Raw genomic sequence first — 23,306 nt, forward strand, 5'->3', positions numbered from 1 at the left:
GAGTTCATATTTTAAATAGTCAACAACTTAGGGTAGCATTATTGCCTCTGCTAGAGTACACAGTGCAATTAAGCTACCATTATACAGTATGTGCACAACTGCAGGTATGACATTTTGGCCGACATCAGATTAATTGCATGGTCAATGTGATATCGAGTGATACTGATTTTGACGTAAAAGTTTCCAGGAGTGTTTACCTTACTTTTACTGACTCTGGGTGCAGATGCAAACATAAAAAAAGAAGGAAAAAAAACACGTGACACTCTTGTATGATTAAGTAGGGCATTACATTTCAAGAAAAAAACATACATTTATGCCCAATGGCGATGTCATGCATGTCTTTTTTACCTGTTTGGTTTTATTTCTTCTTCAGGTAGACCCTTTTGAGAGTTACCCCTGCTTCCTTCAATCATCACAAAAGGCTTTTTCAGCTTCACATTCAAACAATAAATATCATAAAATAATATATCAGCTAAGAATACTATTGGCATTATTTTGCTGATACCGATTTAGCAGATATTGCATTTTAAAGTAAATATCCTCTGATACCTACAGTATATGTTGAACGAGTAATTGTGCATTCCTACACGCCTGCAGTAAGCGGATGATGACACCTCTTCCTGACAGCCCTTTTGCTGTATTCCCATGACATTTAAAGGAGACGGTGCAGCTGTTCATGATAATACATATGGATACACATAGTTGTTTGATATTCAATTTGTGTCATCCGACTCTACTGAACCAATGACATTTCAAATGTCAACCCTATCATCTTAACAATCTATCATTGTTTTTGTTTTGTTTTCAATTAGTATCATATCCATTTACATGGCTGTACTAGTATGAAGGAAAATTAGAAAGTATCTCACATGGGGAGGATGTTGAATATTCATGGACAGCCAAAGATAATCTGCCAGGGGAGGGGGAGAAAAACAACAACGAAATGATAGCACATTAATCAGGGCTTTAAAGTTTGTCATGTCCAGAACACTTGAATTTGGACGTCTTTGTCTCAGAAGGATTCTTGGGCTCAAGTTGGAGATCTGTATTGAAGGACTTGCGTAGAAGGTGCAGGCTGACCTGTCTGCAGTGATTGATGATGTTGCCGTATGAAATGGTCTGTAAGATGCAGCCTCTTTTGGAGTCACAGCAGAAAGGGCAATACACTGCCAGTTTCCTTCTTGGGTTCCCACATTGTTCTCCCCGTCTCCACTCTCCTCGGTCTGTGAACCACTCTCTACATCCCAGACAAAAGTACACAGACTGAAAAGAAATCTCAAGGCACAATAGCTCTTTATGTAATGCTGTCAAACGGCATTGATTTTTTTTTTCTCCTTGTGTGTTTGAAGAACAACATAAATGTGTTGCAAGCTTGGCCTCAGATATAGCATCTGCGCTGCCTGTATCATTAGACTCTTTACCATTGGACATCTTCTACAATTAATGTATTTGTGTAGACACTATGATCTCTTAAACACAGGAGGATGTGGCATGCACTGTATCTCCTTCAATGCCCATCTTAATATGTGGTGTTTTGTCATAATGAAGTATTCAAAGTGCTACAGTAACTTCTTTTGGGGTTGGTCTTTCAGAAGTGGGCAGGAGTGGCTGAAGTGCAAGTTCCCTCATATGTATAGATTCGCCCGCTCTGTTTGGTTTGGTTCCTCGATCCTCCTTGAGTTTGTGTAAAGATTATGTAGCCTACAGCATCTACGTATGGCCCAGGTTTCCTTTTCCATCAGTAGGGCCAGAGGACAAATGTGTTGAAGGGTTGGAAGGAGAGACTGGATAGTACAGGGTACTGGTTTGTCTCAAGGTGCTTTCAGATCCGCAGCTGTGTAATCAGACCAGGGTCTGACCCCACCTGTCCGGAAGCTCCTCCACACCTTCCATCAATGTCTGCATGTCACACACCCACTGTTAGCCTCTGATGAACTGGTGGTCGCGTGCAACCTCTGAGCAGGCTTGACCCGGGCGTCTGATTTAGTGCAAGTATGCCAGACACTGCCAGCACTGTGGGGACCATGAGGATGCCTCTTCTCGTCTCCTTTCTTCACCCCATTCCTCATGGTTTAATTTACAGTATGCTTGCAGTGATGCAGTAACTCACCCTGTGGCACAAACTCAAATCACCGCAACAAGTGACAAGCTTAACAAGTGATCGTTATGACTTATGATATTCTAGTCAAATTATCTTACTGCATTGGCAGAAGATTTATCTGGTTTTAAGACGTTTAACTTGTTTCATGATAATATGGTTTCAATGATTAATATTAAATTATCATGAAACAAGATAAATATGCTTTAATGTATTTCAAGTGTCTTTAAGCAAGTCATGATCATGACAATTTGACTAGAATGTTACGCAATCACAAAACGGTATCGTGTACATCCATCATGGATGTACCGTCTTTTACACCCTCACTGGGGGTGACATATTTTCATTATTAACTGCATTTGAGATAACAGGGGCGACCGCAGAACTTTGTTGCTGTACATGGATGCTCTGCGCTCCCCTACCAGGAACGCTGTAAAGCCACGTATTTGCTCTCCTCTTGGCCATGGATAACAGCCTCTCCAGCCGCGGTTAGGAGTGGGGCACCCCGCCGCCGCTGCCTCCGAGGCTGATTAGTGTAGCAATGAGCGTATGAGAGCCGGGGGAGAACAGCGCACACGCTGTGAAAGGGTTAAGCAGGGAGACCTGCTCTATGTCCAGGATGTGGAGGGTTGCGGTGCAGTGGTGTGCTGTTACACTGCATGAGGCCTCGGCGGGCTCCACTTGGGCCCTGATTGGGCCTGTAAGATCACAGCCCCCCCCTCCCCTCTCTCTCTCTCTCTCTGCACCCGCCAGCCCCCGAGGGGTTCTCTCTCCACATCCTCCCTGCTGATTATCACCACTGCCAGAGCTGCCTCTCGCACTCCAGCTGCTGTCCACACTCTGGCTCTGGGGCTGGGGCTAATTTAACCAGGCTGCATGGAGGGTGAAGTCGTTCTCACACGGCCGGGAGAACCAATATGCTACACTGCATATTAGCAGTGCCTCCCAGGCTCTCTAGCATCTCCTCTACAGCATCCTCTATCTACTGCTGTTGCTGCTACTCACTGCGAAACAAAAATAGGCTTTGGAAAGACTATGTATCATCAGCAAGCTTTTAATTTATTTATGTATTTCTTTTTTCTCCAAGTGATGCATTTAAACAATACCCAGAGCTATAACACTACTGACAGCGGTCAGAGTCCTCTGTACTTGGAAACAGTTCATCAGTAGAAAGTGGGCTGCAGAGCAGAGGTTTCCTTGAAGCTGGATCAGTCATATAACACGCGATGCACCCTGCAGGTGTTTCCTCTGGATGGGGGAGAGACGGCCAGAGTGGAAGAATGGCTGCTTCCACTGTCCAAAGGGCGACTGACTGTCAACAGACCTCTCCAACCTGAAGTCCAGCTTCACGTGCTCCTAATAAAAAAAGAAACTATATGAGTCAAAGAACCCACTGGCTACGTGTCTCCATGTCAAAGCACTGGGTTTTCATCACCATAAAGCTGAGATGAGTAATGTCTGTGTGTGTATAGAAGAGTGTACTGGTGCAGAGGAGTTGTCGTTATCTTAAGTAGTAGTAGAATTTGCACATCATGGTGTTTCAAATCTCTATGATGATGTTCGCATTGTTATTATCAAATTAAAGCGAGAATGGGTAATTAACACAAACATTGGGATAAGTCCGAGATGCTGAGAAAACATGCATTTGATTTTTTTAAAGGGTGTTAAGGAGGAAACGACAATTGAACCGTGACTTTGTAAAAGCATAAAAGGTGGACCTCTCAAGGCAGACATGAATCACAACAGTTTTTGCTTCAAGGTTTTTGCAGCAACTTTAGTAGTGAAATATGGCCTGAGGAAATGTGTACTTACAGACGGCAACTGACTTGCTTAAACTATTAATAATTTCCAAATGACCATTTTTCATGAGCAACTCAAAAAAGATTTAGGGGAGGGGGGGGGGGGACTACAGATCTACATCTGTTTTTAATTCTGTATGACAATCAACAATTAATACGTAATACACAGCGTAAACATCAGGTCCACCCATACAAACTCTTCCCTGGTTGTAATCCATGCTGCCACTTGGACAGATGCCAGTGACTTTCAGACTAAACCCCTGTTTTATAGTACTCTGGTCTCTGTGGCAAGCCAACATTATATGAGAGACATGGGGGAGTGAGGTGGGGGGGGCTTTTTTACTCTCCAGGGCTTTGGTGACTTTCTGCTGGAGCTGCCCCTGGGTTGGGTTGGAACAGGGAGAGCAAGCCTCTGCCCGGCTCCAAGATCCTACCACCCCGCCACACTAAATGGCTGCATTGTGACTGCAGACCTGCTCTCATCTTCATGTACAATCTCTTTTTTTCTCCTTCTCCCAGTACATAATGACTCCAGACTATGTGACGACAGCCATTGTATCCGAACGGGCCAACCACATAGAAATTAAAGATGAAGATCTGATTCAGAGGCTGTTGCAGATCTTTTAAGCTAGTATGTTATAGCCTTTCACTGGGTCCAGTCATTTCTACGATGTGTGTGTGTGCAGTGCATGGTTGTGTGTTGTGCATATGTGTATATTTTAAGTGCATATATTTAGTTCAATTTAGAGTTTTCCAGAGCAAAGAAAGAAGAATTCAATTCTCTTTTCTTGTCTGTAATTTCACGCATATAATGTGCCTTAAGTTAACATGCAGTTTTGTGCAAATTTCACTAACAGGATATAGCCGCAATAATGACTGTCTGAAGTTAAGGAGATCTCATCTCATGACTATGGACAGATAATTACCCTTGAAAGGATTGAAATATCAAAATCAATCTATATAGGCTATTGCACAGTTCACATTCACTAATCTCAACAGGAACAAGGTCAAGTAATTGCGTAGCTTCCCAAATTCAATCTTTATTTCAGTGAACAATGTTGTATGTCACTATAAACAGGTATACCTTTTTAGCCATACTAGCTGGGAATCCCCCTCTCCCTCTCTCTCATTATGGTGGTGCAATTTAAGAATCAAATCCCGCAACAGTGACGGCAGGAGTTTTGAGAAGATCTTTTTCCATTTAACTAAACTGGGGAACACACAGCCCATTGTCTGATACCGCTGTATAGATGGATGCTAGAACAGTTGCCTGTTGATAGATCATAGATAGTGGATGGTGTTTTCTTTTTAGAAAGGTCATTGATGTGCTGTCTTATAGCAAACAGATTGAAAAATATGGATTTGTATGCCATCTTTACAGTAACATAAAATATATCATGCTATCAGTGGAAACTTCATATACCGGTACATTGTTTCTCAGGATTCAAATAAAAAAGATTGCATATATAAAAGCTCAAGCGCGGCGTGGTGTGAAGCGTTTTGAGATTGTCAATAAGCTATTTTACTACTATTACTTACTTACTATTTTATCTAACTTTTGTGAGATTCTTTTATTTTTCACAAAAAAAAAAAGTTAAAATATGGGGATAAAAGGTTTCTCCTTGACAGCAACAATATGTAAGATGCATCACTTCGTGTGGTAGGGGATGATGGATTTTCATGTATTTTGTTGGAACCTCTACACCAGGCTTAATATTGTTGATTTTACTGCCACAGTTAATTGGAGTAGTAGAGTAGAAATATTATAGTTATAGACCTTGCCTTTATAGCGTCCAGATCTGATTAACTTACTAGATATTTAGAAAATAATGTTCCTTTTTTGTGTGTTTGTATAAATAGGGTTTTGGGATTGAACACAGACCATTTCATAGCAGTGAATTAATTCAAAATGTTTATTTATTTATTTTCATATGGTTACTATGATTATCCTGCAAAGCCAGTCGGACCTGGGAGATAGCATCTGAAGTCTCAGAGGGCAATTAAAAAGAAATTAACTCAAATTGCAGCTATTTCTGTGTTGTCTGCTATTTTTCTGTGTTTATCTTAGAAACTCCCACTTTTTTTTGTGTGTCTGTGTGTGGGGGGGGGTACTTTTTCGTTTTGCAAAATGCATTTGGTTGCAATGGCTCTGGATTTCCACTGGGCTACTAGGAGTTGTAAATGCTGCCAATGTGGCTATTTCAAGTTCACTTTATATTGTGTGTGCACACACACACACACACACACACACACACACACACACACACACACACACACACACACACACACACACACACGTATACAGCATGTATATGTACCAGAGCACAGTTCTTTGTGCATGTATAAATAATTCACATATAGGTCAAAGCTTTGATCTGCTTTGATACAGCCATTTGGATTGCCAGTAGTGGCAGGAAAAACAGTAGATTGAAAATGAGGAATGCACCAAGGGGTGTGCTGTTTACTTGTAGCACGGCAGCTGGTTAGCTACTCCCTCTCTGCTATTTTATACCCCCCTCCCATGCTTTTCAATTCCAGCCAGACCCCAGGCTCAGCTACTAACTGGGTGCTGGATATTGTGCACTGGGGATCAATGCAGTCCTGAGTGAAACGTCAACTGTGGCCCTGCGATGTGTCAGGCTGTGAAGGAGTTGTAATGGCTATTGATCCACTGTGCACTTAATGCAGAGCTGCTCCAACATGGTGAGGGCCAGCTGCAGCACAAAGATATGTATGAGATGAGATAAAACTGAGAAAATAGAAAAGAAAGAGCCTACCGTTTTCCCCTCCTTCCATCCCTCCCTCTCTGGCTGCAGATTGATCTTCCTCTTCCTACTGATTCTAACTGGGGTCTGTCATTATCTTACTATGTCATTAGGGGCTCCATTGACAGGCCTGGTCTGTCCGTGTCACTCTACGGAGACAGCAACACTTTTCCATGCGGTGTTCCCTACTTTTATTAAAATCTCTGACAGCCTAGCAGTAAGCTTTCAACATGGACGGCTGGGTTTTTAGGGAACGGAGAGGCAAAGTATAATCAGAAGACAAGGTTCTGTTCCTGGCTAGTAGACGGTGTGCTTTCCATCAGGTGGCTGGCTATGGAGATCCAAATCAGACCACCTGTGTGAAAGGCTCAGGGTAGTCTTGCACGGACCAGATCATTGAGGGTCAGGGCTGTATGAGGATCCCCCGGAGGTTGGTCTGTGTACGTGATTATACCCATCTGTGAATCACATGTGAGCATTAAGTCTTCAAATATTATACTTCAACATTGACTTTTTCTTTTCTTTCCTGCTGTACAATAGTCCTTTGTGAAATTCAAAAGTATTTTTTATCTGTCAAACTAAATGATCCTCTGTTGTGTCTGTAGTTTATAAAATGTGTATTTGGGTTAGTAGTAGAAACAACAGCTGCTGTGATTATTACAAGGACATGGCATGGCTTTAATAAATCAAATTAGTTTCAGTATCATTCAACAAATTGACTATGACATTATAAAATTATTAATTCTATGAAAGTCAAAACGGCAAATTTTGTCTGAAAGAAAGATGTTATTTATTTATTTGTGCACCGTGATCATTTTCTTCATTCAAATATTGTGTAACTGTTCCTGGGCAATTACTATGATTATATGACAATTTAGAAACAGTCCTGGTGACTGGTGGTACTGCAAAGCAGGCTTTTGTGAATTTGGTGGTGTGTGAGCAGGGGTGTCGCACCAAATTCTGGGCCCTGGGTATAAAGGATTCACTGCAGGCCCCCAATGAATGTTCTTCTTAGGGGGAACTGGGAACGCATTATTACACATTATTTTGTGCTTGCCTTTAACTATTGAAAAATAGCAGATATACAAGCTCACAGCGCGGCCCCGAGTACCACTCTGCGAGCTTGTAGATCTGCTATTTTTGAAAAATTGTGAACATTTGTGCAAGTCTGAATATTTCAAATCCTTCGATTTTTTTAATTTATTTTTGAAAAAACTTTTTCTGTCAGTGGTGCTCAAACTTTTTCAGGTGAAGGACCCCCAAAATTATATGTATTTGGCCACGGACCCCCATCTCAAAATATTTAGTTCCAGGGAGCCCCCAGAAGCAAATTCAAAATACATATTTTCAAAGATTTGCACACATTTTCATGACTTTTCAAAAATAAACGATCTATAAGCTCGCAGCGCGGCACACGGTGCAGCGCTGTGAGCTTCTATATCTGCTATTTTTCAATAGCTAAAGTATAAAATAATTAAGGCCCCTCCACCTTGGGCCCTAGTAACTCAGTCCCACTTTTCCCCCCCTTGTGAAGCCCCTGTGTGTGAGTGCGTGCGTGCCGTGCCGTGCATGCATGGTGCCGCTTGCCCAGAAATAGCAGATTTTCAAGAGAGTAACTGACGCATCATGTTTTCTGCTTGAAATTCAGCCATTTTTGGAGAGCCTCACAGTCGTGTAACAAAGTATAAATTAGCCTTATGTGTAGGGGGTACATCTGACTGTCTGGCCTGTAACACAGTGGCTCTCAACCAGTGGTCTGGAGACCACCAGTGGTCCTTAAAGGGGTTCCAGGTGGTCCCCAGCTAAATGATGGAGAGTTGGTAACCAAATGGACCCTTATTAGATCTTTAACTCTTGAGCGTAAAATTGACCCTAAATTATTGTTAAACATCTGCATTACTTAATTTACAAGAAGTCTACACAATTTTGAGAATGTAGAAGAATTGTTATTTTGATCAACATTTGCCTGTTGATGTGTAGTATGGTGGACAAAACCTTATCCACCGATAACAAAATATTCTAAGTCTTGGGTCTGAGAGGCTAAATCTCATCAAATGGTTGTCCATGTCTCAAATGACAAATAACTAATGGCCCTTGATATGAAATGTGTTACAGCATTGCAAATGCTGTAACACACAGGCTGCGCAATGCAATGGGATGGACTGTCAAGGGGGTTGGTGCTGAATCTGATGACATGCTTTGTGACAAAGTCTCATCATTTGAGTGTGAGTATTTGAGCAGCAAAACTGTAATGTTTTGCTCGCCATGCCTGGGAAGATTTATTCCAGACTGCCAGGCCTAAGGGGTCAGCAGCCGTACATGTGGGAGCATTTTAAGGTTTGTCTGAAAAAATAAATTGCAGGGGGTTGGGGGTATAGTTGTGGGTACCTACCAACAACGCATCAGGTAAAATGTAGGCGGGTAAAATGACAACGAACCCTACTGCATCTATCGATCCATCAGTCTATCGGTCCATTTACTTTAGTTTAGTTTAGTTGTCGGTCGATCTGTCTGTCTGCCTGCGTGAATGCCTGCCTGCCTGTCTGTCTGTCTGTTTGTCTATCGATCGACCGTTTGGTCTGTCTGTTTACATCTATTTATTCAATCTTCAGTATGTGCTATCTATCTATCTATCTGTCTATGTCTATCTGTATGACTATATGTCTGTCTCTGTCTATCTGCATGACTGAGTCTGTCGTATGGCTATATGTCTGTCTGTCTGTCTGTCTGTCTGTCTGTCTACATCCCTACTGTATCTACTTATCCATGCAGTCAATATATATTATAAACCTGTAGTGTTTTAATATCAGATTTTAGTATTTTATTATCAGCTCGGATCACCAAAAGTGACCCTTTTTAATGTTTTGTTTTGGGGGTGGGGCAGTGTAACACAAATGTTTAATGTATGATATTGAATTTCAGGAATGAAATTACAGGTTGACTCCAGCTTACTAGAAATAAGCTTTTATTTTCTTGCTTTCAAAAATATATATTTCTGCGTGCTGCGATGGTTTAATCTGACACCTACTGTGATATGAAAGAGTAATGCATATCTCACTATCTGTACTGTTTGCGGGTGAGATGAAATAGATTTTTTATTTGTATTTATTTTTCCAAATCGAAGAGCTGAAAGACGCATATTTATGAGCACCCATGGTTTAATGCAGTCTACAATGCTGCCATCCCTGAGTTCCACTGAACAAAACAGGTTCTTGAAAATAAAAGGAAAAGCGAAGAACAAAATGATTCCTCGAGCTTTCTATCAAGCTCCTGCATTCATGGCAAAGTCTAAAGGGCATGTCAGTCCTCCTGCCTCTGAGAGAGGTAATTATCCTTTTCCTGTCAGAGAACAACAAATGATAGCCAACTACTGGGGCACATTTGCAGGAGCTGAAATGTGTCAATAGGAAGGAGAGGGAGGATTAATTTTCTGGCAGCTGCATATCTGCTTTTATCATGTTATTTTCAGTGGTCATTTGTTGCATGTATTTCTGATGTACATGGCTTGCAGTGGGGAGGAGGACAGTGTTTATTTACGTCTTTGTGGGCTTCTGAGAGTGTATTTATGTGCACTGCATTAACATATCTATTTATAGCCCTATACTTTCTTACAGTCGTCTTTTCTGTTGTGGCCATTTCACTATATATTGTCCAGGTAATTTCCCTTTCAGCATCTCTGTTTTTTGCCTTTCAGAAAGAGCAGTGAATGGAGGGAGAATTATCACAATTACTCATATAATTGAGCCGTCTTTGTAGCAAGTGCAGCTTCAGTAGCCTTTTTCCATCAACCAAAATGGTTTCATTATATGGGTTTTTCATATTCCCTGACACGGGGCTCTGCTGAGGGCCTGGTGCGTGGATGAGATGCAGGGGGAACAGAGAGAATCATTAAGGTCACAGTAGGAATAATTATCCCAGCTATGGAAAGAGCATCTACAGCCTTTTCTCTACCCCTGGCACAAATGCACTGTCCACGGCTTTTAGTCACAAAGAACTTTGTAACAAATGGAGCTTCCACCTACTACTTATACAAAGAAGAGAGGGGGAGAGTAAGACTTGTATCAACATGACAATTTTCCGTCATTACAGTAAGACTAATGACAGGCATGGACTGTAGGGATCAAGGAGAACACAAAAAGAGAGGCACAATCAGGTGTTGGCTGAGTGCTGACCTCCTTCCTGTCTTTGTTGACGACTTAACTCTTAACAAAAACTAGAAAGGGGGCTCTGGAGTAAAGGCGCCGTGACAGCTGAACTTCAAGCAGCCTAACCCTCCACGGGCAAATGACTTAATTGGCAAATTTGCATGTTTCCCATTTGTAAGGAAATTAATTCAATGGGACAGGCATTGAGAAACCTTTTAATCAATCATTGTTTTAATGAGGGTCAGATAAACACATAGCTACCTATATTATATCGCTCACTGTAATATTGTTCTGTCGGATCATGAAACCAACAGTTTATTTAATGTAATAAAAATACAAATTAATGTGTCTGGGTTATATTTGACATTTTGATGCCCACGTCTTCTCTTCTACACACAAACCGGTGGCCTGCTATAACACCGAAAACTATGAAATGTCAGTGTAAGGCTGGTTTCTTTTAACAGTTTAGCTGAATTAAGTAAAAGCCGTATTTTTCCAAAGTCCCTTTCCCCTGCTTTCACTCAGGTAATTGGTCATTTTGCAGCCAATTTCAGGCAGGTTGGAGGCTTGCTGCCACGTCCTGACCCCTGCTGCTGCTATAATGGGGACAGCATTTCCACCAGTCCACTGGGGGTTTACCACACTGTGACCCCTGCTTTCTGAGGTGAGAGCTTCACTGAACACTGGCCAAAGGAGAAAGGGAGCTGAAATACAACTTCTTAAGTCTTAAGATGGCCAGTCTTTTTGAGCCACACTGAAGAGGTTGTGTTTGAATTAGCTGCTCCAACGTTCTACTGAATGAGCTTGTTTTAGTTTTGTAAATTTGTTCTCAAGTGATGTCAAAGGACATAAGAAAACTGTGTTGACATTTTAGTTGGCTCTATGGTCAAATGTAAGACCGTGCGTACTGTGTAGTTAAGCTAGTGTTTTTGATATAACATCCTCTGCTGTCTACAATGCATTCTACACAATCCAGAAGTCTCTCAATGACGTATGCATGACAAAATAGAAATTAATTTTGAGGGATGTTGACATTCACCACTAAAACACAGGTTCAATTCAACATCATTCATACTTTTATTCCCACATAAAGTTATTTTCAATAACATAATAACCTGGTGTATACTGTACAATACATACATATTTGTGTATTTTTTAAGAGACAACCTTAATTAAAAAGGTGACCATTAAACCCCCAACAGTGACGGTGGTCTTATCTTTGTTAATCTGCATTTAACATGTTGCCAAAAAAATAAAAAATAAAATAAGACAATTCTGCAGTCTCATTGCCAAGTAATTACAAAGAAACCCCTTAAGTGGCATCAATTATCGCATGTAGTAATATGCTTCTACTACAGTTCGTATTCATTACAGAGAAAACAAAAGACATAAATTACGCACACACATACACACAAAAAAAAGTTGTATTGTTAGATAAAGGCTGTTACTCTAGTTTGGATTGTCCACTTTGTTAACATGGCTAGTCTGTAGTCATTTCTAGGTCACCTTTTTCCCCCCGATAAAAACAATAACTGCAGATTATTTCCAACTGTGCCCTGTCGACTCTAGTGAACCACATGATAACACAATACATTTCAATTTCAGTTTCCTAGATATCATTGATTCAATTTATATTTACAAATATATGGTAAACAGAATCAATTCCTGTGTTGATGCTACATTGAACACGAGTTGACTTAAGTGTGATGTGTCTAGTTTGTATTCAGTGAAGCTGCAAATTACAAGATGCATGACAAAGACCACCAAAGCGAGAGAGGGCCCAGAACGAACGGGAACTGTGCAAGGTTTCAGCTCTTTAATTTGACCCCTTCTTAACCAGAAAAATGCATCTTTACCCAATGATTCACATTAAATTGTCAGAATGAAATTCATTCATGGTGTGTAATTTCATAGTGTACAGATGACAGGTGACTGAGTGTTTAAACACTATATGCATTAACCTGAATAGGAGCAATATCAGATTTATCATGCATTATGACAAACAACAAAGTAGCTGTGTAGTGTTGAGATCTAACACCATTTATTAGCGTTCACAACTGTACAGTTAATGCATGAAACACTGACTGTATTTTTAATATACTGCATCCTATATTTGTGTGAATTGTCATTACCAAATATTTTGAATTTTGTAATTTTCCATTTTAAACATTCATACCTAAATGAATATTAAAACAACTATTGCGTTCCCTCTGACGGAGGAAAAGCGCAATATTCCACCAATAACAATAATGAATCATTGGCTTACTCACATGTAAGGCATACAAAGGAAGAGCAGGGTTCAGCGTAGATTCTTCACAACATTATTCTTGGGAACATGCATTCCCTGTACCACCATGGACCAATACTATTTAGTGACTGTTTAAACGTTGTTTGGAATTGCAGTTGAGGAGGGCTCTCCATCACTGTCTGCACTGAGATGGAGTCTCTGACATCTTTGGGCCATGCTACCCCCCCACCCCACCCTCCCTCCAACCTCTGCACTGGCTGCTAACCCTCAGGTGAAGTGCAGCAGGTGTTAAAACACACTCAGCCACAGAGCTACTCACTCCTAATGAGCGCTGCCTCCTCTTTCCATCCATGCATGGAGGACTTTATTTTTAGTAGAGCTTGTCCGAGTCCTGCCGCACTGTAAAAATCCTGTGTGTTGATTTGACTCTGGTGTGAGGATTTACCCTTATGTGTCAATTTTTCTTCTTTTTTTTTTTACGTCTCTTAAATTATAACTCTGCATTTTGCTGAGTGTGTTTGGTCAAGGGGGATTGTCTGTCTGTCTGTATATGGCTGAACGGTGACCACCATTGACCAACAGCCCTGAACCATGAGCTTGTAAAATATAAGTATCCAGTTGAATACTTTTTAGAGTGTGGAGTCAAATTAGTCATGAATTCATAATCTGAGGTTGTAATGACATCAGGGGTAGTTATCCATTGCTGAAAACTAGATTGCAATGGTAAAAGCCTAATGATTCAAATGAAAGTCAGAATGTTATCCTTTATGGTTTCATATTTATTAAACTGAAAGTTAAAAACAAGTGTAGATGAGAGATTCTTAAAAGAAACTAATGAAGTCAATGATTGACATACAGGCTTGCATTTTAGCACAAATAAAGCTGTTTAGACTTACATTATGTGCTCTTCAAGGAAAATGTCTCTATTTATTTTTCACCCCCATCCCCATTTTTCTCTGAAAATTCAACGTCTATTCTGTTAATGGCCTTGCTCACAGTCGTGTTCCAGTTTGCAGATACTATAATCGTGAGAAAATAATGACAGTTATCAGTCGCACCCAGCAAGTACCCATAAAATCTGTCCTCTGTTCTGGAAGATGATAATTATTGGTTGTACTACTATTATCATTGTCACTGTTGATAGAGGAAATCTTGAAGCATTTTTTCGAAAGTAATTCCAGATAAATCGCCTCAAATTGGCCTATTTTAGGGGGACAAGGGAACAGCTTTCCTTATAAGCTAATATTTTACAGAATTCAGGCATCCTGCCGGTTGGCACGCTTGATATTGCACACACGGATGTCAGCGCCTGTGTATTTTGATAATTCACAACTATCGCGCTTGTTCTCCTTTTGGGTTCAATTATGAGATTGATAATCACAGTGCTGGAATTTGACTGGCTTTAATTCGTTGTTCAAGTGGATATTTGGAACTGCCGACGGAATGGTTAGTTGCCCATGTGTTTTAGCTCAGACCAGCAGACAGTAGCCTGACTGAACGGTAAAATGAAGAACTGGACACTTTCTTTCTCTTCAAGCCCATGGAGCTGTTTGCGGCGGATGATTTCTGGTTTCAGATGTTGCGGATTTATTTTGTCCTTTTCATCACTTGAAGGTTTAAGTAAGTGTTTCTTCTATATGTCTGTCCGAGTAAAAGGGGGATAGCGCCTACTTTTAATGTAGCCTACCTTTTATCATCTAAGTGTCCTGTTGATGTGGTTCTGTCTCTTTTTGACGGCTCATCATCATCCAATGTTGTTTTAGTCTGTCGACAATTCAATTAAATCAAACGTCCATGGATAATCTTTCTGGATGTATGGCCGCACCCCCACCCCCAGTTGGATTCATCAAATGAGCCCGTGTATTACCGACATGTTAAAATTATTTCTTTGATTGTGCTATGTTGTGAATATTGTTTGAAACGAATTTGGTGATTGCAAAATGAAATTATGTATATATGCTTAGCCTAAAGATAATTAAAAAAAATCAGCTAGATGGGCTAAGGCCTTCTACTGTACTGCATTCATCCAAGGTTGCCATTGTGTTACTTACATTTGATATTATTTTATAGCCTACACGGTTTTTATTTTTACCATAATATCGATAGTTTCACCCAGACTAAAATATATGAGTAGCTTACACATTTGTCCTATTCATTAGGCCTAGACCTTTCTCTCTCGTCTCCGAGATTAGCCTACCTCTTAAAGTGCTTTCTGCTTTGCTGCCACACAATTTAAAAGAGACGGGTCAACTGTGGATAATGTTCCTTTTGGATCTTCTAAATCCCTGTCTGCGTATAGTGTTATTACAACGATGTAGGCTACAGCTTGAATGAATACAGTTTTTATTACGTTTATTAGGTTATCTCTTCGTGACAATTAAGGACCACCATATAGCCTAGCCTAAATCATTTGACATTTCCACAACTGACAGGCGTGAACAGACCACGTGACATTGCGAGTGTTAAATATATGTCTAATTATCCAATGATAAATTAAACACGGCAGTGTTATGCTAATACATCCTGCTTCGGATAAGCACTTGAGGATGACGTTTAATCAAATGGTCCTGGGAATATTAACCATTTGGTCCAGCAAACACACAACGATGAGCAACTGTAAAGTATATAGCTAATTGAAATGTTTGTACGACAGGGAATAAACTATAACCTGGCATATCTGTAGGCTAATTAAATAATAATAATATAATTCTTGGCTTTTAAAATAGTCATCATTAGCAGAAATCTGAGGTCTTGTTGGTTTTCTTGAGTTTATCAGCTTCTTCGGACCCAGCCCCGGGATCGCCAATCCGCATCATTCTTGGGTAGAGTGGACCAATCAGCGACAGTCTTTGATGAATATTCATGATTCCACGATTCAAACCTTTGAGTGAGTTTGTCTTGATCCACAGCATCATACCTAGACTTTTCACAGAGACAAACTACATTTTCTTATGAATGGAAAGAGAAAAAATCAGTTCGGCTTAAATTGGGGACCCATCCTTCACTGAGATCATAGAAGAAAACAAAAAAGCCAGAGAAGAGACCCGCCAGAAGAGATGACAATGACTACAATACCAGAAAGTCTTAATAGCCCTGTCTCGGGAAAAGCTGTTTTCATGGAATTTGGACCCCCAAGTCAACAAATGTCGCCTTCCTCCATGTCCCACGGACACTACTCCATGCACTGTTTACATTCTGCAGGTCACACTCAACACGACAGCTCCTACAGTCCAGCCTCATCATTTCCTAGAACTTTGGGTTATCCATACGTAAACTCGGTCGGCAACCATTCCACAAGTCCATACCTCAGTACAGTACAGACCTACCAAAACAGCTCGGCACTCACACAGACACGGTTAGAAGACGCAGGTAAGTGATGTTCAGCAGCCACGTTTTTTGTTAATAATACTTATCATGTTATATAGATAGCGCGCTTTTCTGTTGACGGTCCAAGACATAGCCCTATTAGTCGCTGCATTGGAAAGACGACCCAGATGTTGGGGAATTAGGCTTGGTAATTATTTATTGCGTAATGCTATAAACAATGTATGCAATTAAGGGTAATTATAGCTAAAGTACAGCCTGTAAAACTTGCGCTGTGGAAGCCGACTCATTGCTCCGCAGCACTGGTGGATGGAGCTGTACCGCTGCTGCTGCTGTTTCACTCTTTTCTCTCCCTCTCAGCACCAGAGACAGAGAAGAACACGGTGGTCGAGGGCGGAGAGGTTCGCTTCAACGGCAAGGGGAAAAAGATCCGAAAACCAAGGACTATCTATTCAAGTTTACAACTTCAAGCTCTGAACAGAAGATTTCAACAAACGCAATATTTGGCGTTACCGGAGAGAGCTGAGCTCGCTGCGTCCATGGGTCTCACTCAAACACAGGCAAGTTCAACACATTGTTGTTGTTGTTTTTGTTTGTTTTTATCTGTTTTTAGTGGCTTGGCTGTTAACCCACGTCTCTCTTTTCATATATTAGGCCTAATCTCGAAGCATTATACAGACTTTTTACTCCAAATTAATAACACATTTAATCTGGCAATTGTATGCGAATTACAATGAAATCCATAGATTAAACACATTCTCCCTTAGTTTTGTTAATTTTTAACCCACCGATTTGAACATATAATCGAAACGAAAACAGCTTAGGCCTACGCTTGTTAAAAATATGTTCTTAAGATATGCTATTAAAAAAAACAATATAGTCTAATATGATGTCTGTTCGTTCGTGGCATAGCAGAAAAGGAGAGATATAGTTCATGCTCGCACGAACATGCCTAAAGACGCATACAAACGTGCAGAACATGTGTCACTTTGTCATTTCAAAATGGGTAAACCCAAAACATCCATATATCTCTTTCAGGTGAAGATCTGGTTTCAGAATAAGCGATCCAAATTCAAGAAGCTGATGAAACAAGGCGGAGGCACAATCGACGCCAGTGCCTTGGCCAATGGCCGTGGACTTTCGAGCGGCTCCCCCTCCGTGGCACCTGTCTGGAGCTCTGCGGCCACCGTGAAGCCCCCGGTGGGAACGCCACCGCCGGGGTCGTACATCCCCAGCTACACGTCATGGTATCCCACCGCACACCAAGAATCTATGCAACAGTCACAGCTCATGTGAGCCCAGGCAGCCCTTATAGCTCCACTCCTCCATCCATGGCTCATATCAGGAGAGTTCTGGGCCAACCAGTGAACCACACATCAGAGTGGCCCTGGGCCTGCACTAAGCTAATGCACAGATGTATCCCGAGTTTGGCTGACATAATGGCCTTCTCATCCCGGACCACGGCAGTCCGGTCAGTGAATAACGGAGGTGGCAGTCACACTGAAAGGCCATCATCATCCATCCCCGCGCACCGCGCGCCCGAGGGCAGAAGAAATCTTTCCGGGTCCACGACACTCAGCGGAAATGGATTCTTTTTCGGCTGCTGTTTACCATTTATGTGACATTAAAAAAAAAAAAAGCTTGGCTTCGTATCTAGGCTGTACGTGTTAAAGTAAATCTATTGAGCTGTACGTGTCTAATATCCACGTGTTTGTTTTTGTTTGTTTCATTTTATTTTTATTTGACTAATTACCAATTAACCCTACACCTACAGCCTATCACACACAGAGACCAATGGATCAATTAGACATAGACGGTACAAAGGAATTGTGCCTTGTGAGGTATTCTTTGCAGTTTCTGTCTGGGCCCATGATAAAGCAAACACCATGATGAAATATAATGTGACCAACGGCTAAATAAATGTCCTTTAGATATTGTTGTTCATCCCAAATACAAAAAAGGAGTAATTTTATAACAACCTTTCCCCTCCCATTATAGGCCAATATGCTTGTTGATTGTGCAAGCCTTAAACTGCAGCCTGCTATGTTGTTTGTGTATTTTAGCCTACTATTTAAGTTAAATTATTATTAATGTTTTCTGTTCACGTCAATATGAATATGTGTTTTATTTTTGTGTTTAAAATAACAACAAGATGTTTGTTATTAATGCACTAATGCAGGCAAAGCTGTATAAGGCCGTGCCCCAGGAGTGTGTGAAAACGAACCAAGGCCTAACGATTTGCTGCTTTAGAGAATATATCCCGGAGGCAAACAAATCCATTGTCACTGTCATGTTATGGACCTGGCGATGGCTGTACATAAAACTATAGACACATTTGGTTTGTGCTGTATTTGATTTACGCTGTGAAACAGGGTTTTTAGGCATTAACGTTAATTATGTATTCGTCGAGATGTTTAGTAAACATAGACATATTTAGTTTTGTAATTATCACTTTAATTTATTTCTTTGTTCATGAATTCTATGTACATAATGTGCAAAGTTTCAAAAACAGTAAAATAATGGTTTAAAATATCTAAAAGTCTCATTGATAAGTTCAATTCCTTGTGATGATGTTAAGAAAATGTGTTGACGCTGTATAGGTCCTATATGCATGTTATATGACACACATTTTCATATGTTGTAAACCCGCAATGACGGTATATTGGCGTTTTCAGCTGACTTGGAGGAAACAAAAGTGCACGTTTATTTCAAGTCGGAATTAAAAATAGGCTTTTAGGCCACATACAGTATTTAGTTAGGCTATTGATATAGATATATGGTCTACAGATTTTAAATTGAATCAAAACCCTATACCTATAGCCTATATATTTCCCTTTTGAATGTGGGAAGTGCTGTAGCCTATACCATTTCGTATCCATAATCTTTTCAACCCCTGGACGGGAGACAGAGCTGGATCATCTTCTATAATATTACAATTAATTCAGCAATAATCGCCCTTGTTTCTTTTCACTTATAGCCATTATTTCTACTCGTCTTGCACTCTTCTAACAAACTCTATTTTCTTCGATGAATAGACGAGAGAGCAATTGTGTGCGTTAAGTGAATAATTGGAGAAGAGGCAGGTGCTGCAAAAGACTGTCCGCTTGATGAGAGGGACGGACACATGGGAGATCCATGTCTAGATAGGCCTAAGTGAAAGTGAAAGTTCAAAGGGCTTCTTGTTTGCATGGGTTCATGCTTTACTGCGCTTTTTTTTAAAGCCAGCAATTCAAAAACACTAGCAGAAGGAATGTCAAATTCTACGGGGACCAAAAATATGAAATTATGGGTATTTTCTGATTTGAGCGTTTGCGTGTGTGTTGTGTGTGAGATAGACGGGTGTTATTGTTGCGCGTGTATGCATGATGTCACATCAGCTGCAACATCTGTATCTGTAATTAGGATTACACATTTGATACAAAGCCTATGATGTTTTCCCACCTACAAGACAAGAAAGACTCCCAACATCCCAGAGAGAAATTCAACAGCTAATGACCACAAGTGTCATAAGCTTATACCTTAATACAATAATTCTATATTATAGCCTACTCAACCGAAAATGCTGCGTATCGACTAATCATTATGGTTTATCGTTATATAGACTACATTAACTTTAACCTCAAAATGTTTTATTAGGATTATTATTGTCATCATTATTATTATTATTATCAACATGGTGTTGTTTTTTTTATGAAAATTGCTGTTGGATCAATGAGGCAACCTGCGTCATGCATGCACTAAACTTTCAGTAAACACTGCATGCATGCAGCTTTATATCAATGAGCTAAACTTACTTTTATACAGAAGTAGCTATACATAGTAGATACATCTTTAGGGGGGAAATAAATTGTATGCTGTTGCAAGCAAATATCTCCTATCTCTCCCTTGGAAAAGCACAGCTGCACACCCAAGAGGGTCAGTGTTATTTCGTTGTATTCTCCCCTTGATTACGAGCTGAGCCCATCAAACCCAACATAATTACAGTAATTTTGCCCTTATTTATTCTAATGCCGTTTCCTATCTCAGAGGTAATTATGAAGAAAAAAATCGCACAGAGAATCTTTCTGCCTTAACAAAAGAGATAGGCTAGTGCTCTGAAAGACATTTGCTGCGCAATAGAGAGAAAACGAAATAGGTGAGCTGCCATTTCGTCACTGTTCCCTTAGACTTAGCCTGTGTAAGGCTGGCAAATTGCTTGCAGGTGTATATCGCAACTGTCAATGCAAAGAGGGTTCAAAATTAGCAGAGCACAATGTAAGAGTAATGAAAAACAAGCATGAAAGCAGCTACTAAATTGCAGAACAAGTTCAGGGAGGATATAAGGCTATAAAGATATATTGGTATAAAATAATATCTGGTATAAAATAATATCTGGTATAAAATAATATGCCTGAGTTCTGTTTAGTCATAAGGCTGCCAACAGAACAACAATTGAGAAGGTACAATGAGATACATCCCAAAGTCCACATAAGGTGGTATAGTTCAAAAGAGATAATGCAAATGAGGCTAAAACAAAACGCAGCCTAATTAATTAAAATATGATTCTTTCTAGGTTAAGCTGCAGTCTTTGGTGATATTATTCTGGCTTGTTTCAGTTTGAGCGGAGTAATATTTTAAATTGATAAACCAAACGACATACCTCCTGCAGAAGGAACCGGCAGACTGTCTTGATACGATGATAAAATCCACAGTTGAGGCAGACCAGAGGCATGGCATGGACACATAAATCCCATAAACCGTATCCAATGTGCAAGACTATGTTATAACCGCAGAGTTCGGAATATGACTGAAATGCCTGCTTTTATTTCCCCTCTTTATAGCTGATGGGGGGGAAATGTAGATTATTAGCATAAATGTTTACTCCTCATTACGCTGATGACATTGTGCACTCGAGATCTTGGTAATCTTTGGGGAAATTATGAGTAATTTTTAACATTTTAAAGCAGCAGTTACCATGCAATTGAGGCTAATTTTGCGTAGGCTCCACACGGATATAATTATCGTTGAGTCAAGATGTTATGCTAAAAACTATGCATTGATATTCCCATTTATTATGTACATGCAACTTTGACAATGTTGATCCTTGAAATAGCTGGAAATTGTCTTGCGTAAAAATTACAGTCCGTATTAGGACATCTGAAATTGCGAAGAATTATATAGTAATTGCAGGCTTTCAGATGTGAAAGCCAGAATGCTCAAACCAGAGCAAATGTGGATGAAATTACAGATCAGGGTATAATTAGGATAAGGGGTATGGCATTTACAAGTTGCCCATGGATTCCGGAAGTATAAAATGCTATATTATTTAATATTCTGTTTGTTTTTTTTGCTGTTTTTTTGCCATTTTCTGCTGATTTCGCGTGAAACATGCATGGGGCCAGAGACAGAGAAGAGACGCAATACATCACGTTGCATGGGATTCGGATTCGAACCTGCACTCCTGGAGCCTCGCAACTAAACTAAACAATTAAAGATTCACGCGACATTAAAGGGACAGTTTGAGAAGAATATCACTGCATTATAACAGGGTTACAACCTATAAAAGTTTGCCCAGTCAGACCAGTGGCTGCACAGATAGATTAAGCAATCTTGATCAATATATCTCGTTCAGAAAGGGTGGTGTTCATGAATTTCAATAGAGCATGATGAGGCAAGTTGATGCAGTGTCAGAAGAGAGACCACACAGAAATTAATACAACAATCAACAAGATCCATACTGTTGTTTAATATGACGCTCCTGCTGTGCGCCTATAAAATCACACATTAACGTAGGCTACTTAACCTCTACATATTAAATGCTATACAACGCACGCATAATTATTAACCACATAAGTCCCCTAGAAAGATGCTTCCTCACATGTTCACTTACGGCAGGCCTGTACTCCTGGGGTCCGTCCTATCAAGATAAAGACAGCCCCAGGGGATGTCCCATCATAATAATCACTGACAAGGTAGCCTACATCCTATAATTATACAAAACGAAACGATTCTAATTTATGAGGCTATATATGAACCATCATTTGTAGATGGCCAAGGCATCGCGCAGGTCGACAGTGATCAAATACCGGGACTGTGAAACCTGTCACCTGTGGCATATTTGGAATCTAATCAACCAACAGTAGGCCTGTGTTTGAATTATTGTAAACATATAGCACATCTGCTATGTTTCTCATAAAATGAGGTTTGTCATTCAGGATGGATCGATTTTATTTCCTTCGTTTCCCCCCCCCCACTTTTTTAGAGACTAACACCAATACAAATGATAACGTTTCCGAAAACGCATTAATTCAGTTTTTGAACACTTTTACGACCAAAACAAGACCGTTTATTTATTTATTTGTGTTGCTTTGCCTTACAATAGCTACATATATAATGTAGGTCAATCCGCCCGTGCTTCGCGCAGAGAGGCTTTCCTGTCTTGTGAGTGAACAAGATGTGAGAAATGTTTCCATGTTGTTTTTGCTTTAGGCGGTCTTCGGAATCGAGTTTTTTTTTTTTTTTTTTAATGCAGGCTGAGTTCATAAAACGTCTGGAAAGTGGTGTTCTGACTCCACAGAGTCTGAGGGGCTGTGCTCAGTCATACGCCCTCATCTTCCCTCTCGCATGCCAAGGCGTGTTGCGTGCCTTCGAACAGCTCTCTCTCTCTCTGCGCCCCCGGGCACCGTGTCTCGGCTTCGGTTAATCATCATCCGTCTATATCGTGTTCCCGGGCCGCGGATGAAGTCCCGGCTTCAGTGTTGTTAACGTGTCTTTAAAACACAAGTCATATTTTCAGTATGGATAGCATCCAGCCTATATGGAGACGTCGCCAAAAGCAACAAAATATTCTGTGTACATTTTATTATATAGCAGGCCCAAGCCCACATTTCACCAACACGTTTTGCTAGATGTATGATAGAATCTTCTCTAAAAAGGTGTGGACAATAT

General features: G+C 40.4%; 1 protein-coding gene across 1 annotated transcript; it reads left to right on the forward strand.

Moving 5' to 3' along the window:
• Positions 1-15,907: 15,907 nt before the first annotated feature.
• On the forward strand, positions 15,908-17,675 carry dlx1a (distal-less homeobox 1a; the record flags this gene model as incomplete). The annotated part of the gene is given in 6 exon segments (XM_080752670.1): positions 15,908-15,943; positions 15,947-15,971; positions 15,974-16,064; positions 16,066-16,424; positions 16,740-16,939; positions 17,418-17,675. Coding segments are annotated over 6 exon segments (969 nt in total).
• Between the last annotated feature and the right edge of the window lie 5,631 nt (positions 17,676-23,306).

Source organism: Nannobrachium achirus (assembly GCF_963921795.1).
Source record: "Nannobrachium achirus genome assembly, chromosome: 22".
Lineage (NCBI taxonomy): Eukaryota > Metazoa > Chordata > Actinopteri > Myctophiformes > Myctophidae > Nannobrachium > Nannobrachium achirus.